Source organism: Haliotis rufescens, unplaced genomic scaffold (genome assembly GCF_023055435.1).
Source record: "Haliotis rufescens isolate VD_foot unplaced genomic scaffold, xgHalRufe1.0.p SCAF_8, whole genome shotgun sequence".
In the NCBI taxonomy this organism is placed as follows: Eukaryota; Metazoa; Mollusca; class Gastropoda; order Lepetellida; family Haliotidae; genus Haliotis; species Haliotis rufescens.
The window spans coordinates 37762999-37782181 of record NW_025964372.1 but is presented as its reverse complement, the minus strand read 5'-3'; the positions used below and the strand labels follow the sequence as shown (position 1 = coordinate 37782181).

The 19183-nt window shown below is 42.4% G+C and overlaps 1 protein-coding gene across 1 annotated transcript; it reads left to right on the top strand.

Annotated features, from left to right (window-relative positions):
• The first annotated feature begins 2122 nt into the window (after positions 1–2122).
• LOC124138431 lies at positions 2123–3270 on the top strand. The gene is made up of 3 exons (XM_046505068.2): positions 2123–2137; positions 2262–2449; positions 2934–3270. Exons 1-3 carry the CDS (start codon positions 2123–2125, stop codon positions 3268–3270), a joined length of 540 nt encoding a protein of 179 aa, XP_046361024.2.
• The last annotated feature ends 15913 nt before the right edge of the window (positions 3271–19183 follow it).

Here is a 19183-nt window from a genome sequence, read left to right as displayed (position 1 = left end):
AAATTATATAGTTATTAAACAAAAACATAATCAAATTAGCTTTGTTGATAAATGATATTTGATGAAATAACGAACGTGAAACTACACACTTCTGTCAAAACAAAAGCAGGCTTCATGGTTTAGGACGACAATTGTCTTATGTTTGTTTACAAAACAATTACGCCGTGGATATTACGGACGTGTCGGCGCTTCAGAAGTAGGGGTCAGTTTTGATAGGCTTCGATGTGGCCTTCTTGACCAGGTAGGTCAGGCTACCGGTCCCACGCGCTACCTTGATTGGGCACTTTAGGTAAACAATGACTGCTTTTTTGGTAAATAAACATGGCATGCATGTCTGATTCCTATGTAAACACTACCCAACTCCGTCCACCCATATGGCTGTTCAGAAAATACCAGTTGTTCATATTAGAAAACAAAGCTTCCGTGATTGATGTATAAACACTCCCGAGATCTTCAAACAGCGTCTTGCATAACGTAAAACTTCAGAAGAAACCGAAACGTTTTATCGAGGTATATAAAGATGATGTGAAAATGCAGTAAATCATTCGCCCTTAATCTTCGACCTAAAACAGTTTACACTTGGAGTGACGACTTGTCTATTGCCCCATCAAATCGATACATTGACTGGTGACTTCGTTTGGATTATATTAACACAAGGTATGTACACTCGTGACTTAAACGGTTTGTTATAGCTCAATATTTAGTTCACACAAATTCATGTTATAACCATTTTTGGCAACACAGTGTTTCCATAAATGACACGAATTCAAAGAATACACGGTAAATGTGCAGCAGGGTTGTATGTCACAACTTATATTAATAAACGGTCGGTCAAAAGAAAGTTTTTACACCCGTGTTTGGTGTTTCGGCGATCGTTTTCAGCCGTGTAACGTTGTGATAACATTTGAAATTGATTGGTCAAATCCTTTTTTTAAGTGTCCGATTTAGTGAAAATTATTTAGACTCAACCTATATTAAGCATGTTATTTAATGCAAATTTTTATGCAAATTATTTAGATAACCTGGTCATTATTCAGTTCAGATTTTTTCCAGTTTCAGAAACCCCGCATCATGAAGGTGAAGACCCCGGAGCCTAAGCCAAGCAAGTCCGACAACAAGCGTGTCCAGCCCCGTAACAGGATCAAGTACACTGCTGGCCAGGTGAGCTACATCCTAAACATCTCTTTGTTGTGATTTCATAATTGCTTCGAATTGGTTCCAAAAGAATACAAATAAGTATTTCCGTCCCCGTAGTGAAGATCCGGATTAGAATTGGTCTTCAGCAACCCATGCTTGACGTAAGTGGCGCTGACTTGATTGATGCATGTCATCGTATCCCATGTAGATCGATGTTCATGATGTCAATCACTGGATTGTCTGGCCCAGATCGCCGTCATATAGCTGGAATATCGTTGAATGTGGCGTTAAACAAGACAAACAAACCGTCGTATCTTCGCGGATTCTCAGATGAAAGGGATTGTAGTGCGCTTCCGGTGAATATATTTCGCACACAAATGCACGTTATTCCATCAGCTGTACAGACTGCTTATGATTATTGTTTCTGTTGTACAGCTTCGCCAGCTAGAGTGTGTGTTCATGTCCAGCCAGTACCCAGACAGCTGCACCCTGGAGGAGCTCTCAAACACCCTCAGCATCAACACGGAGCGGCTGTCGGTGAGTAAACGCGCCGAGGAACAGATAGCATAGATAGTGACCCAACCAGGGTATTCTTCGTTATAATTGCAAGACCACGGTTGTGAAATATGGGTTTCTATAGCCCTGTTAGACTGACATCTAGTCTCTGAAATGAACATATCGCACAGAAAAAAACAGTTGTTCAATTATTTTAATAAAAATATAATAAAAAGGAGCCCAGAGACTCTCTTCATTTTCCGATACTGCAGAATCTAGACTTGCCAAACATTATAGACTTGCATGGGCTGTATTTGATATATTTGGATCAGGGTTTGTAAGACAGACTATAGCCCTGTATTTCGCCGTGTACTAGTGCGTCAATTTGCCTTGTAAGCATCCGATTAGTGTGGGTTGGAAGATTTGCCCCGTTTGGTCCATATCCGCTTTCGTGAGCATACGTCCCACAAGCAGCCTTTACGTCGTGATCATGGTTGAAAACGACGTAAAAAGGAAGAGACATGATATATGTTAAGATGATTGCATAGAAAATATACAAAATGTTATTGCTTATTCACGAGTTGATAGTTTAGCTTGTATTCAAGTTTTTTTCTATTTTTGTTTCACAGATCTGGTTCCAAAACCGACGCTCTAAGTTCAAGCGTCAGGCGAAGGGAAGTCACGTGAACTGGATGCGACAACAGTTGTACCGCCAGGGGTCGCAGTCATCACGTGATATAAACAACCAATCGGACAAGTGTCACGTGTTGTCTCCACCTGTCAACAACAACGCCATACCAGAGGCGCCCAAATCAAAGTAAGAAATAGTTCACTGGTCACGTGATATAGACAGAATGCTACGGCAAGTGTCTGATGGCATTTTTTGCGGTACAATTATGAATATCCAAATGCCTTCACTATGAATACACAGAGCCGCGAATAATGTCGCAGCCATGATGTGCAATTTTTTTTCTTCTTCAAATGACCTCTCCGTTGGCTATTACCATGGAAGCATATGCAAATACCAAAACATTGCTAACAGCGACTAAAAAATACACCCACCCACTATAAAGGTGCATGGTCGTAATTCCACTAGCCGTAAAAGCTGAGATACCACAAAATGTAGTGAAACCACAGTTTCTAGAACTTACAATAATGAAGTATTTATTTATTTATTTATTTATTTCTTTATTTCTTTATTTCTTTATTTCTTTATTTAATGGACGCTACCGCGCTAATTCCGGAACCTACCAACACCTTTTTGTCTGAGCTACGATATTCATATCTTTACTTTGTTTCAGTCTAAGCTATTACGGGATGAACTACCCTGCGGCTGTGCCTGGCTGTGACCCCAGCTACTTCACGACGTCACCTGTGTTCCATCAGATGACTACCCCCTACCCATCGTCCAGTGAGAGGATCGCTGCTCCAGATTATACCCACAGTCCTTTGCTACTTCCGCATATGAACGAGATCTCGTATCCCCAGATGGTATCTTTCCCCCAGCAGAACCCTTCATATCCCCAGCAGAGCCCAACGTACACAAGTCCCTCAACCTCCCCAAGTGAACACGACCACAGTTACCTCCCCTCCTACACTTTCCCTGGGACCCAGCTCGCCTTTACCCCCATTGCATAAAGAGTCACGTGTGCATGTGACCCGGAACTACAACTGTGACCTTTCTAGGTGAAATCACCCGCCATGGTGTCCGGATTAACGAATATGTAATCGGATTATTGTAGACGTTCCTAACAACATCCGTCTGGAATCATCAGTGTCCGGTCTAACGAGTTGTCGATGTTCAGAGCTTCAGTCTTCTATATGGACTGGAACATCCATCATCATTTTATGAAGAAGAGGTTTGAAACCTAGCGCTCTAGTGCTTATTTTGTACATACTATTGGCCAACAGTCAATGCCTTAATGTATATATTTATGTGACAATATATTTCATGTGAAATTCAATGTTTGTTTGTTGTTTAACTCATGAAAGTACAGTCCGGACCAGTGCCGGTTTTATAGTGCTAGCTCACTAAGATACCATGCCACGGTTTAATATGGATACCCCTCTCAGACACAGTATACTCACTCCGAGCCGAACAGTCCTTAATTATATTATCCCAGGCAGCGTAACAACAAGTACCATCGTTTAACGTCTTTTGATATGACACAGCTAAGGATCGAACCACCGACCTTCCACTCTACGAGCGGACGCTCCATCAACTAGACCACTGATTTTCAAATGTCATTTTGGAAATATCAAATATCTTTTTTATTTTTCAAATATCATTTTGGTAAAATAAATCAACCCGAAGAAATAATAAACTTAATGTACATTTTTAAGACCAGAAAAACCTAACATGGCCACACATGGCCACTTCTCACAGACAAATACAAATACTCGGCGCCCTAATTCGCTATGCAGAGTTACGTCCCTTAGACTTGGCAGGAACCTATGGCCGTTGTCCCTAATTTCTTGATTTGTCAGCACCATACCCATTTGCATGATTTCACTAAAGAAGTAAACATCCAAGAAATTAAAAATTCGAACTTTGTTTTGTCCCATATCAAACTAACACGCCATGAATGAAAACATGAAGCGGCGTAAAAGCACAACACGCGTTCCGTTAAAACGTATGTTATGCTTCCTTAATGTGACGACTTGGTTGTTTGACGGAGATATATTTTAGATATGTAAAATTATTGATAGAACAGTCTCGGACAGTGGGTGGAGTGCCCGTCCCACAACTCCCGGTGTATAATGAATCCACGTTTGGGCGTGGTCGGGAAATTTCGAATACAGGATCTTTTTTATCAAATAAACATCTTATTCTAGATTTAGATGTTGCAATTTTAAGCTTGCTTTTGAGACTGGCAGATATGAATATTTTTAATAATGAAAGATACTGAATGTCATGCATGCTGAAAGGCTATTTTGCTGTTGAGGACGAATTGTACATTTTCTATGTATGTGACTCTTACTCTGAATTGCGAAACAAGTTTATTGTGAAATAGTTTCGTAAATATCCTACAATTAACAATTTTATTTCTATCATGCAGAGTAAGAACATAGAAGATATTAGAATTGTCAGTCTATTCCTATACAGTAAACTACGTTTATAACGAACACGCTTATAACGAACTTACCGATATAACGAGCTTATTCTTTAGTCCCGACCATTTGTTGTATATATGCTGTATATGCTAGCGGCCCCTTTGAGTTCGTTATGACCGTAGTTTACTTTATCATGTAAATATAAAAAGAAATATCCAATTGAAAATGGGGGCACGGGTGGCCCAGTCGTCTAAGGCGCCGCGATTCGCTGGGCAGTGTTGCGTCCCTTGGGCACGCCAGAAACCCATGATTGTGGGTTCGGTTCGCCCCGATTATGTTTCTAGGTTTGTCAGCACCATACCCGTGCTCGTGGGTTTCACCGAAGTGGTAAACGTCTGAGACCTGCATCACTTCGGGCTTTCCTCCCACATCAAGCTGACACGCCGTGATATGACTGGAACACTGTTAAAAGCGGCGTTAAACCAAACTCAAACACTCAGTCCAATTGTAAATATCATATAAAATGCGCATGTATAATGATGCTTTTGTATGTACATTGGGCCGGAAGCCATGTATTGAATTAAACTGACTGTCTGTTTTTTATTACATGAAACAAAGTGCAATTTGCTGAATAAAGGAAATTGACAACATCTAAGAAAACGACGTATTATATAAAACAAGACAAAAAGAAATATACTTTGCATACCATATTGTCACATTTAAATACGACCCGTGAAGATCCGGGTTAGAATAGATCTTCAGCTGCCCATACTTGCCGTAAAAGATGGCTATATATGCTTGTAGTAAGTGGCGACTAACGTGATCGGGTGGTCAGGCTTGCTGACTTGGTTCATGCATGTCATCGTATCCCATATGCGTCGATTGATGCTCATGATGTCAATCACTGAATTGTCTTGTCCACACTCGATTATTTAAAGACCGCCGTCATATAGCTGAATATTGCTGAGTGCGGCGTGAAACAACTAAACAAAACACACAAAAAAACATGAAAATACATGTACTTCAACATTCTCACACAACATTATGAACTGACACCCTTCGTCAACTCTCTCACATTCCTGCACGCAATGATATCTCATGTTCATGTGTATTGCAATACTCGCCAATAGTTGTGTCATAAATCAAGAAAGGCATAACAAATAAACATCAACGCAGTTGACATGAATCATTCCAACGTTACTAAGATTTTATGAGATTTCCTAAACACATAAAGAAGTACTGTCTCAATTGAGGCATGATAAAGAGAGGCTATGTGATCCAGAGGAAAGAGACATATTTAACTCCACACTCTCAGAACACATTAAAAATGAACTAGAAACGTTAGCAGAAGTGATAAAGATTTTTTTAATAGCCTATTTCCGTGTGTGAAGTTAGGTTATCGCTGTACAGAACTGGGACAACAAGCACAACTGATGAAATCCCAGCAGATCACTGAAGAATGAAACTTGTATACGATTACTCAGGTTGTACACTCCCCATGGAGCTGAAAATAAAAACCGAGAGCACAGTGATCCATTGACAGGGACAATAATGTTGGCGCTTTGCGTCTAGCGTAGGATATGTTTTCACATTATTTTACTGCATGATTGATTAATCATTGTCTTCAACATGACACTACTCCAAGGCATTATCAGCCCAATAAACAAACGAGGAAGCACAGGTATCAGGAAACCTTTATTATCTCCAGCAACCCATGCTTGTCGTAAGAGGCGACTAACGGGATCGGGTGGTCAGGCTCGCTGACTTGGTTGATGCATGTAATCGTATACCAATTGCGTGGACCGATGCTCATGATGTCAATGGTCCAGACTCGATTATTTACAGACCGCCGTCATATAGCTGGAATATTGCAGAGTGCGGCACTTAAAAAACAAACAAACAAACCTTATTAGCTGTGCCAAGCAAGGTCTCTGAATAAATAAATGCTGGAGAATAACAACCTGTTAATCGATGAACCGAATGCTTCAGAAAACGTCGCAGCTGTCTGGAACATATCTATACATATTATTCCGTTGAGAATTGCAGGAAAATGGTAAAACATGATATATCTAAGTAAAGCTTTTCTTTTATGGTTTAAACTGAGAATGGCCGGAACTTCTGGCAAAGTATCTTCAATGCCCAAGACTGTATGAGGACGCTCTTTGTTCAGTTGAAGTCAACAACCGCATGACCTCACCTTTCAAAATAAACAGCGGTGTCACACAGAGATACCCTATCTCGCCGACTATGTTTTCCTCATACTATATGACCGAGCAGATGACATGAACTTTCTCAACTGTGGTTTGTGGATAATAAGTCACTTTCACTTCTATTTTTGGCAGATGCTATTGTTCTCCTAGCGACACGTGAACAGTCATTACAAGCGGAGATTACAGATAAATGTGGACAAAACGAACATTGTGCATTTTAGGAATACAAACTATTCTCGTACAACTACAAAGTTCAACTGTGGAGCACAGGAACTAGAGTCCACCGATGCGTATAAGTACCTTGCGCTTTTGGATATACTAAAACGTGGGACAGTTTACTACTAAAGAAATTGCGAAGGCAGCCGGCGGAGCTTGTTCGGGCAAAATGTATTGAGGCAGGACTTACAATGAAGTTTCACAAGACTTTATGAAGCACTTGTACAGCCTGAATGTGGATTTTACGGACGCTTCATACTCAACAAATATTCTTGATCTCAAAGAAATAGGTTATGTGACCTACAACCAGATGTGGTTTGAAGAATTATGGAAGGATTGTAATTGACCACATGGCACTAAACTCCGAAATGAAGAACTTTCAAGCGAGACGGAATGGCAGAGAAATATATACTGTGTACTTTGTCCAGACATACGGGTGACAAAAAGTCAGATGTGACTCACTTTTAATAGACTGTCCTATGTATGACGATATTAGATATCAACAGTTCAGACATCAGTGTATTCCGATTAACTGCACAGGTCTCATCTCAATAAAAAATATTAACGATGTATGAACGCGGAACTAACCTAATAATCTGATTTAATAGAAAACTGTTATTGCGAAAATATTGAAATGTTAGCAACGGGTGTGTATTTTAACTATGGATATCATATGTATGTATGTGTATGTATTTTATGTGTATATAACTATTATTTTTGTGTTTGTTGTTTTACACCGCACTCAGCAAATTTCCAGCTATATGACGGCAGTCTGTAAATAATAGAGTCTGGACCAGACAATCCAGTGATTGATACCGGGAGCATCGACGCAATTGGGATCGATGACATGCATCAACCAAGTCAGCGAACCTGACCACCCGATCCCGTTAGTCGCCTCTCACGACAAGCATAGTCACCTTTTACGGCACGCATGGGCTGCTGAAGGGTGGGGTGGGGGGGGGGGGGGTGGGGTGGGGGGGGGGTGGGGTGGGGTGGGGTGGGGGGAGCAAATGTGGTGTGGCTGTGAAAGCATATGTTAGAGAGTATGCTTTGGGTTACGTGCACGAGGACGTGTGTGTGTGTGAACGTCTATGTTGGGGTAGTTTGGGTTGTTGTTGTTGTTTTTGTTTTTGTTGGGGTTTTTTAGGGGGGTCGGGGTAGTGGGGGGGGGGGGGGTGCGTCAGCGTTGGGGTCGTGGTGGGGAGGGGTGTCTGGCGGTGTGTGAGTGTCGGGATAAGTAGGAGAGTGGGTGGATGTGATTGGATATAAGCGGAACATGGGTGCGGAACGGTCATTGCCAGTGCTCAACACAGTGGAATACCTGCCCCGGGGCAGTGGGTAAGCCTAGTGGTGGGCGGATATGATTGGATATAAGCGTGTGGGTGTTTTGGTATGGGAGCGTCGCGCCGCTGGGGTTGGGGTATGGGTAAATATTGGCCTGAGTATGAGGTGGTGAGGAGGTGTTGTGAGTGGATGTGTGTCAGTAAAAGCGTAAATACATTTATGTGTATGTATGTCAGTATGAATGTGTAAATCATGATTTTATGGTCTCTTACAGCCACCGGGTGGCCTTTGTACACCATGTTATATGTTTTTTATGCATCAATCACTGCCTGTAAGAGGGGTGTGATATATACACGGTCAGAGGCCTGCCAATCTCTTTAGCGTTGAACAACCACTGCCTTGGATGCCGAATCACTCTAGCTTGTAAAGGAGTGTTGCAAGGTGCAATCTCGAGATGAACAAGTTACAGTGTGTGTAATATACATCTAGACACTACCACTACCACTACCACTACCACTACTCATGAGCATCGATACACACAATTGGGATACGATGATATGCATCAACCAAGTCAGCGAGCCTGACACTGCTACAGATAGTACCACTATAACTACTACTACTACTACTACTACTTCTACTACTACTACTACTACTACTACTACTACTACTACTACTACTACTACTACTACAACTACTACGACTGCTACTACAACGACTACTACTACAGATAATACTACTACAGATACAGTTTACACATATGACTACAGATACTACAACTACGTACTACTACGGCTACTACTACAATGACTACCACGACTACTACTACATTTACTACTGCTACTACCACGACTACTAATACAACGACTTCTACTACTACTACAGATACTACTACACACACTACTACAGATAGTACCACTACTACTACTACTACTACTACTACTACTACTACTACCGCTACTTCTACAACACTGCTACCACTGCTATCACTATAATCACAAGTGCAACTACCACCACTACATCTCGCTAGATATCTTTGACCCGATAAACCGACCAGTGTGCCATCAAATTGAATCCTCTACTCCTTTGGGACAGCACATCCACTACCACACCGACGTGTTGCTGGCATTAGAAACCATAGGCTGTGACTGCGCAGTGCAGACTCTGGACACACCTCCCACCACTACTTCTTCTAGGGTGGGGGCGAGTGGGTATACCGTACGCCCAACGGACACTCAGTCTGGTTTCATTCCCAACATGGGTGCGGAACGTCCATTGTCACTGTTCAACAGATTAGTGTTGATCCACAATCCTACTCAACTTCTCTTATACCTGTGCCGGGGCAGTAGGGTAGCCTAGTGGTTAAAACGTTCGCTCGTTACGTCCATGACTGGGGTTCGATTCCTCACATGGGTTCAATGGATGAAACCCATTACTGATGTGACCCGCTGTGATATTGCTGGAATATTGCTTAAAGCGGCGTAAAACCATTATGCTTACTCACTCACTCACTAGTACCTGCCAATAACATACTTAATGTAACATTATCTGTGTATTTACTTAAATTCGTATTACCGTATTTGAGACGTCAACAAGCATACGCTAATCCGGGGATTAGCTAGGTCTGTGGTCGGATTAACGGTGATTTTGTATTGCAGATTTTGTCATTTCCACACACAGCGACATACAACAACGTGAACTCGGAAGTGAGAAAGTATGGCCTTCACCTGTGGCTTAACCTGTGTCGGCTTTTCGTATTTATTTTAATATTAACACAGTGATGCATCAGCAGACTGAACACCCTATGCAGCAGAGTGAACATCGTGATTCAAATAACAGACTGAACACCGTGATGCAACTCACAGACTGAACACCGTGATGCAACTCACAGACTGAACATCGTGATTCAACTCACAGACTGAGCACCGTGATGTAACTCACAGACTGAACATCGTGATTCAACTCACAGACTGAGCACCGTGATGTAACTCACAGACTGAACACCGTGATGCAACTCACAGACTGAACACCATGATGCAACTCAGAGACTGAACACCGTGATGCAACTCACAGACTGAACACCGTGATGCAACTCACAGACTGAACACCGTGATGCAACTCACAGACTAAACACAGTGATGTAACTCACAGACTAAACACCGTGATGCAACTCAGAGACTGAACATCGTGATTCAACTCATAGACTGAGCACCGTGATGTAACTCACAGACTGAACACCGTGATGTAACTCACAGACTGAACACCATGATGCAACTCAGAGACTGAACACCGTGATGCAACTCACAGACTGAACACCGTGATGTAACTCACAGACTAAACACAGTGATGCAACTCAGAGACTGAACACCGTGATGCAACTCACAGACTGAACACAGTGATGCAACTCACAGACTGAACACCATGATGCAACTCAGAGACTGAACACCGTGATGCAACTCACAGACTGAACACCGTGATGTAACTCACAGACTAAACACAGTGATGCAACTCAGAGACTGAACACCGTGATGCAACTCAGAGACTGAACACAGTGATGCAGCTCACAGACTGAACACCGTGATGCAACTCAGAGACTGAACACCGTGATGCAACTCACAGACTGAACACCGTGATGCAACTCACAGACTGAACACCGTGATGCAACTCACAGACTAAACACAGTGATGTAACTCACAGACTAAACACCGTGATGCAACTCAGAGACTGAACACCGTGATGTAACTCACAGACTGAACACCGTGATGCAACTCACAGACTGAACACCGTGATGCAACTCACAGACTGAACACAGTGATGTAACTCACAGACTAAACACCGTGATGCAACTCACAGACTGAACACCGTGATGTAACTCACAGACTGAACACCGTGATGCAACTCACAGACTGAACACCGTGATGCAACTCACAGACTGAACACCGTGATGCAGCTCACAGACTGAACACCGTGATCCAGCTCACAGACTGAACACCGTGATGCATCTCACAGACTGAACACCGGGATGTAACTCACAGACTGAACACCGGGATGCAACTCACTCACTGAACACCGTGATGCAACTCACAGACTGAACACCATGATGCAACTCACAGACTGAACACCGTGATGCAACTCAAAGACTGAACACCGTGATGCATCTCACAGACTGAACACCGTGATGCAACTCAAAGACTGAACACCGGGATGTAACTCACAGACTGAACACCGTGATGCAACTCACAGACTGAACACCGTGATGCAACTCAGAGACTGAACACAGTGATGCAACTCACAGACTGAACACCGTGATGCAACTCACAGACTGAACACCGTGATGCAACTCACAGACTGAACACCATGATGCAACTCACAGACTGAACACCCTTATGCTTCATAATCTAGTCACGGAAGCCACAGTTTTCGTATCCCTGGTGTAACTTCTGAAAACTACTGGAAAATTGACTGCAACTAACTCACTTTGAACGCACTGTGAGGGTTTGAAGTGTGGACCTTAGCAAATTTTCTTTGACTTGATTATATCAGTCTGAAGTTACCCACGTGCCCACTTGTATTCTAACCAGCCATCTCAGGCCCAGGGCTTGCTTCAGACACAGATCAAACAGCATGATTCAATAACTGTATAAGATTAGAGGAATGATTGAATTACAGTCCACCATCATCAAGACATGTGATACTGCCCGGAGGAGCGGGTCTTTGTGCTGCTTGTGCAAGAATTTAATGACTGTGTCGCAACCAGAGGGTAGTTGTGCCGTACATGACATCAGCTAGTATATTATATCTCGGACACGTGAAAGTATGGCTACTCTCATATATTGTTGCTTTTAAAAAGCGATACTCTTGCAAGATGACACTGCAACGACGTGATATGATCACGAGGCGATATTTAACGAGGCTGTGATGTAACGAAGCCCTTACATAGCGAGGTTATATTGTAACCTGGCCATACTCTAACGACGTGCTGCTATTGCGAGGTGGTACAACAACGAAGTGACACTGTAATATATGTTTGTTTGTTTGTTGGTATGTGGCTTTATATCGACATACTTAGTGGTTACCGACAGATAACTTACTATCACTGTGGCTTTATATCGACATACTTGGTGGTTACCGACGGAAAACATACTACCACTGTGGCTTTATATCGATATACTTGGTGGTTACCGACAGAAAACATACAACCACTGTGGCTTTATATCGACATACTTGGTGGTTACCGACAGAATACATACTACCACAGTGGCTTTATATCGATAATATATACATGGTGGTTACCGACAGAATACATGCTACCACTGTGGCTTTATATCGACATACTTGGTGGTTACCGACAGAATACATACTACCACTGTGGCTTTATATCGATATACTTGGTGGTTACCGACAGAATACATGCTACCACTGTGGCTTTATATCGATATACTTGGTGGTTACCGACAGAATACATACTACCACTGTGGCTTTATATCGATATAATTGGTGGTTACCGACAGAATACATGCTACCACTGTGGCTTTATATCGACATACTTGGTGGTTACCGACAGAATACATACTACCACTGTGGCTTTATATCGATATACTTGGTGGTTACCGACAGAATACATGCTACCACTGTGGCTTTATATCGATATACTTGGTGGTTACCGACAGAATACATACTACCACTGTGGCTTTATATCTACATACTTGGTGGTTACCGACAGAATACATACTACCACTGTGGCTTTATATCGACATACTTGGTGGTTACCGAGAGAATACATACTACCACTGTGGCTTTATATCGATATACTTGGTGGTTACCGACAGAATACATGCTACCACTGTGGCTTTATATCGATATACTTGGTGGTTACCGACAGAATGCATACTACCACTGTGGCGTTATATCTACATACTTGGTGGTTACCGACAGAATACATGCTACCACTGTGGCTTTATACCGATATACTTGGTGGTTACCGACAGAATACATGCTACCACTGTGGCTTTATATCGACATACTTGGTGGTTACCGACAGAATACATACTACCACTGTGGCGTTATATCGACATACTTGGTGGTTACCGACAGAATACATACTACCACAGTGGCTTTATATCGACATACTTGGTGGTTACCGACAGAATACATACTACCACTGTGGCTTTATGTCAACATACTTGGTGGTTACCGACAGAATACATCCACCACTGTGGCTTTATATCGACATACTTGGTGGTTACCGACAGAATACATACTACCACTGTGGCTTTATGTCAACATACTTGGTGGTTACCGACAGAATACATACTACCACTGTGGCTTTATGTCAACATACTTGGTGGTTACCGACAGAATACATACTACCACTGTGGCTTTATATCGACATACTTGGTGGTTACCGACAGAATACATACTACCACTGTGGCTTTATGTCAACATACTTGGTGGTTACCGACAGAATACATACTACCACTGTGGCTTTATGTCAACATACTTGGTGGTTACCGACAGAATACATACTACCACTGTGGCTTTATGTCAACATACTTGGTGGTTACCGACAGAATACATACTACCACTGTGGCTTTATGTCAACATACTTGGTGGTTACCGACAGAATACATACTACCACTGTGGCTTTATGTCAACATACTTGGTGGTTACCGACAGAATACATACTACCACTGTGGCTTTATGTCAACATACTTGGTGGTTACCGACAGAATACATACTACCACTGTGGCTTTATATCGACATACTTGATGGTTACCGACAGAATACATACTACCACTGTGGCTTTATGTCAACATACTTGGTGGTTACGGATAGAATACATACTACCACTGTGGCTTTATGTCAACATACTTGGTGGTTACCGATAGAATACATACTACCACGTTGGCTTTATATCAACATACTTGGTGGTTACCGACGGAATAGATACTACCACTGTGGCTTTATATCGACATACTTGGTGGTTACCGACAGAATACATACTACCACAGTGGCTTTTTATCGACATACTTGGTGGTTACCGACAGAATACATCCACCACGGTGGCTTTATATCCACATACTTGGTGGTTACCGACAGAATACATACTACCACAGTGGCTTTATATCGACATACTTGGTGGTTACCGACAGAATACATCCATCACTGTGGCTTTATATCGACATACTTGGTGGTTACCGACAGAATACATACTACCACTGTGGCTTTATATCGACATAATTGGTGGTTACCGACAGAATACATACTACCACTGTGGCTTTATATCTACATACTTGGTGGTTACCGACAGAATACATCCACCACTGTGGCTTTATATCTACATACTTGGTGGTTACCGACAGAATACATACTACCACTGTGGCTTTATATCGACATACTTGGTGGTTACCGACAGAATACATACTACCACTGTGGCTTTATGTCAACATACTTGGTGGTTACCGACAGAATACATCCACCACTGTGGCTTTATGTCAACATACTTGGTGGTTACCGATAGAATACATACTACCACTGTGGCTTTATATCGACATACTTAAGATTTGTGGTTACCGACAGAATACATACTACCACTGTGGCTTTATATCGATATACTTGGTGGTTACCGACAGAATACATACTACCACTGTGGCTTTATATCTACATACTTGGTGGTTACCGACAGAATACATACTACCACTGTGGCTTTATATCGACATACTTGGTGGTTACTGACAGAATACATACTACCACTGTGGCGTTATATCGACATACTTGGTGGTTACCGACGGAATACATACTACCACTGTGGCTTTATATCGACATACTTGGTGGTTACCGACGGAATACATACTACCACTGTGGCTTTATATCTACATACTTGGTGGTTACCGACGGAATACATACTACCACTGTGGCTTTATATCGACATACTTGGTGGTTACCGACAGAATACATACTACCACTGTGGCTTTATATCGATATACTTGGTGGTTACCGACAGAATACATACTACCTTTGTGGCCTTATATCGACATACTTGGTGGTTTTTACCGACGGAAGACATACTACCACTGTGGCTTTATATCTACATACTTGGTGGTTACCGACAGAATACATACTACCACGTTGGCTTTATATCAACATACTTGGTGGTTACCGACAGAATACATACTACCACTGTGGCTTTATATCGACATACTTGGTGGTTACCAAAGGAATACATACTACCACTGTGGCTTTATATCTACATACTTGGTGGTTACCGACAGAATACATACTACCACAGTGGCTTTATATCTACATACTTGGTGGTTACCGACAGAATACATACTACCACTGTGGCTTTATATCTACATACTTGGTGGTTACCGACAGAATACATACTACCACTGTGGCGTTATATCGACATACTTGGTGGTTACCGACGGAATACATACTACCACTGTGGCTTTATATCTACATACTTGGTGGTTACCGACAGAATACATACTACCATTGTGGCTTTATATCTACATACTTGGTGGTTACCGACGGAATGCATACTACCACTGTGGCTTTATATCTACATACTTGGTGGTTACCGACAGAATACATACTACTTCTGTGGCTTTATATCGGCATACTTGGTGGTAACCGACAGAATACATACTACCACTGTGGCTTTATATCGACATACTTGGTGGTTACCGACAGAATACATACTACCACTGTGGCTTTATGTCAATATACTTGGTGGTTACCGACAGAATACATACTACTTCTGTGGCTTTATATCGGCATACTTGGTGGTTACCGACAGAATACATACTACCACATAACAAATCAATATTTTACTCTAGAGAGTTGACGTGATATCTCGAGGGTAAAATAAATAATTTCGATAGAACTCAAACAGCATTGTTGTTCTTCGTTGGTCCAGACAAAGTTGATATTTTCATAAGGAGTTACGTGATATTCCCACTGAAGAAAGACTTCGATTTCTTCTCCCAAGAAAGTATTTATTTCGATCACTTAAACATGCCATTGGCGAAAGCTAATCAAAATATTGATCGATATATTTGTATATATGTTCAAACAGTTTGTGAATTTCAGCCACAGAAACATGTTTTCAGGGCACAGCTGTAAACCGCCAGATTTATCGACGAGTGACCTGGCGGGAGTCCAGTGGGAGGTCAACGCTAGTTCAAGATTTGCTCCCAAACCTTCAGCTCTCGTAAAGTCACAACATATACAAACAAATAATTCCTGTGTTGACCACACGTTCGCTCGTCACACCGAATACCCTGGATCGATTCCCTTCTTTGGTACAATGTGTGAAATCCATTTCTGTTTTCTCCGCCTTGAAATTGCTGGAATATTGTTCAAAGCGGCGTAAAATAACTCTGACTCACTCACTATCACTTCAAACACTGGGTTCAAGAGATTTAAGACCTAAGGTAAAAGGGGATTTTTTTCAAATAATGTACGTGCAGTTTATGCCATAGGCGGGAAACCTGTTTCACCATTTTTTGTCACCTCACGAGCGCCGTCAAAGGTGGCGCGTTCGGGTGAGGTGTTTTTGGTACCTGTTCCTGGGCAGTCATATTCCCAATACCCACTTTCCACTAGTTATCGCTTTTTTAGGAAAATTACAAATTGCCAACCTTTTCTTTCTTTTGCCGCTTAGTTAACATCCGGCTTACTCAAGAAGCTACAAAATCGCTTAAGGTACAATAACATTGCAAATCGACAATGACTGCGTTTTGACGCACCGTTTGTCGAATATTGGGCCACCAACATTTTCCAATAACATATATAATTTATAGACCGGATTTTTGTGTCGTCAGGTTAAATAAACTACATACTACCTGTGCGTTTCCTTATTTTTTTTAAGGTGAGGTGAGGTGAAATTGGGTTTAACGTCGCGTCCAAGATTATTGCACTTATATAGCGACGTGCATGCACGTGTGTGTGTGTGTGGCTGCTTGTACTAGTCCGGACTGATGCCGATTTATAGTGCTAGCTCACTGAGATACCATGCCGCAGTTTAACATGAATACCCCACTCAGACATAGTATACTGACTCCGAGCCGACCAGTCCTTGTTTTAGCCCCTTACTGTCGAGCGCCAGACAGGGTAACAACAAGTACCATCTTTTAACGTCTTTTGGTATGACGCGGCCGGGGATCGAACCCCGGACCTTCCGCTCTCCGGGCGGACGCTCTACAATAAGACAACGGAGGCGGCACCATTTTTTTTAAGAGTGTGGCATCAGGAAAGCCCCACAAACGGACGAATGGGTTTCTGTACAATTTCCGGATACATGGAACTTGGTTGTAGATACTAACCTCAATGTAGTACCCGCAAGTTTCTACCCGGCTGTTGATATAGGGGTTATGAAAGATATATCCAACTAATGTTAGTAAGTCAGTGAGTTGGGTTTTCTTTTATTTTGTTTTGTTTATTTGTTGTTTAACAGTCTGTCCGAAAATAATCGAGTCAGGACCAGACAGTCCAGTGACTGACATCACGAGCATCGATCTACACAATTGGGACACGATGACATGCATCAGCCAAGTCAGGGAGCCTGACAATCCGATCCCGTTAGTTGTGTCCTACGACAAGCATAGTCGCCTCTAACGATAAGCATGGGTTGCTGAAGATCAATTCAAACCCGGATCTTCTCGGGTTGACTTTGGTTTAATGCCGTTTTATAAACAGTGTTTCAGTTATATTACGGCGTTTCAACTTAATGTGGGAGGAAAACCCGAAGTGATGCAAATCTCAGACGTTTACCACTTTGATAAAATCCAGGGGTATGGTGCTGACAAACCTGGAAACATAATCGGGATTCGAAGATACAATCGTAGGTTCCTGGCGTACTCAAGGGACGCAACTCTGCTCATCGAATTACGCGCCTTACTCGACTTGGTCTGTTATAATCTACGGTCAAATGAAAGAGCCATCTTCCAATTCATTATCGTTCGAAGTATCGCTAAGTCAATTAGAAGAGAGAGCCATCCCATACCACAGTACACACAGCTGATCAAAGACTCGTATATACGACAAGCACCACTGGTGTAAATTCCTAGGTCCTGTGCCAAGGTTCCACAGTAACCAGGCTACCTGACGTTGACAAAAGGAATTAATGTCTGTGTGACCGAAGCGTGTTTGAATCCAGATTGTACAGTTTCCAATGTTGCCATGTTGGTGTGGAGTCCCGATTCCGAGAGGCCACAGTCACAGAAGCACTAATCATGTATCAGTCGTGATTGACAAGGTTCCACTTTAGCCAGGTTGATGATGCGAGAGGCCCCGGTGACAGTAGGATTTATCTCGATGGGGAGGAAGGAGCATGGAGTTGTGGGGATCATCCATATTATCTCGTGAAGACCCACTGTCACATGAACTACCGTATAGCTTCATGAAAAGTGCAGCGAGAAATTGTTGAGGTGATATTATTTCGACGAGGTGAGGTGAAATGGGTTTTAACGTTGCGTTCTGTAGAGCGATATGAATGCACGTATGCGTGCGTTCGCATTGCGTGCGTGCGTGCATGCATGTGTTTGTTTTGATTCAAGACCACGTTAAACTAAAACACGATATAGAAAATGGTACTTATTGATACCCTGCCTGGAGCTCGGCATAAATGGGATAAAACAAGGACTGGTCAGCTCGGAGTTTGTGCACTGTGTCTGAGAGGTACCCATGTGTTAAAGGTAGCTCAGTCGAATGCGCCGCGATTCGCTGTGCAGAGTTGCGTCCCTTCGGCACGCCAGAAACCTATGATTGTGGGTTCGAATCCCGAT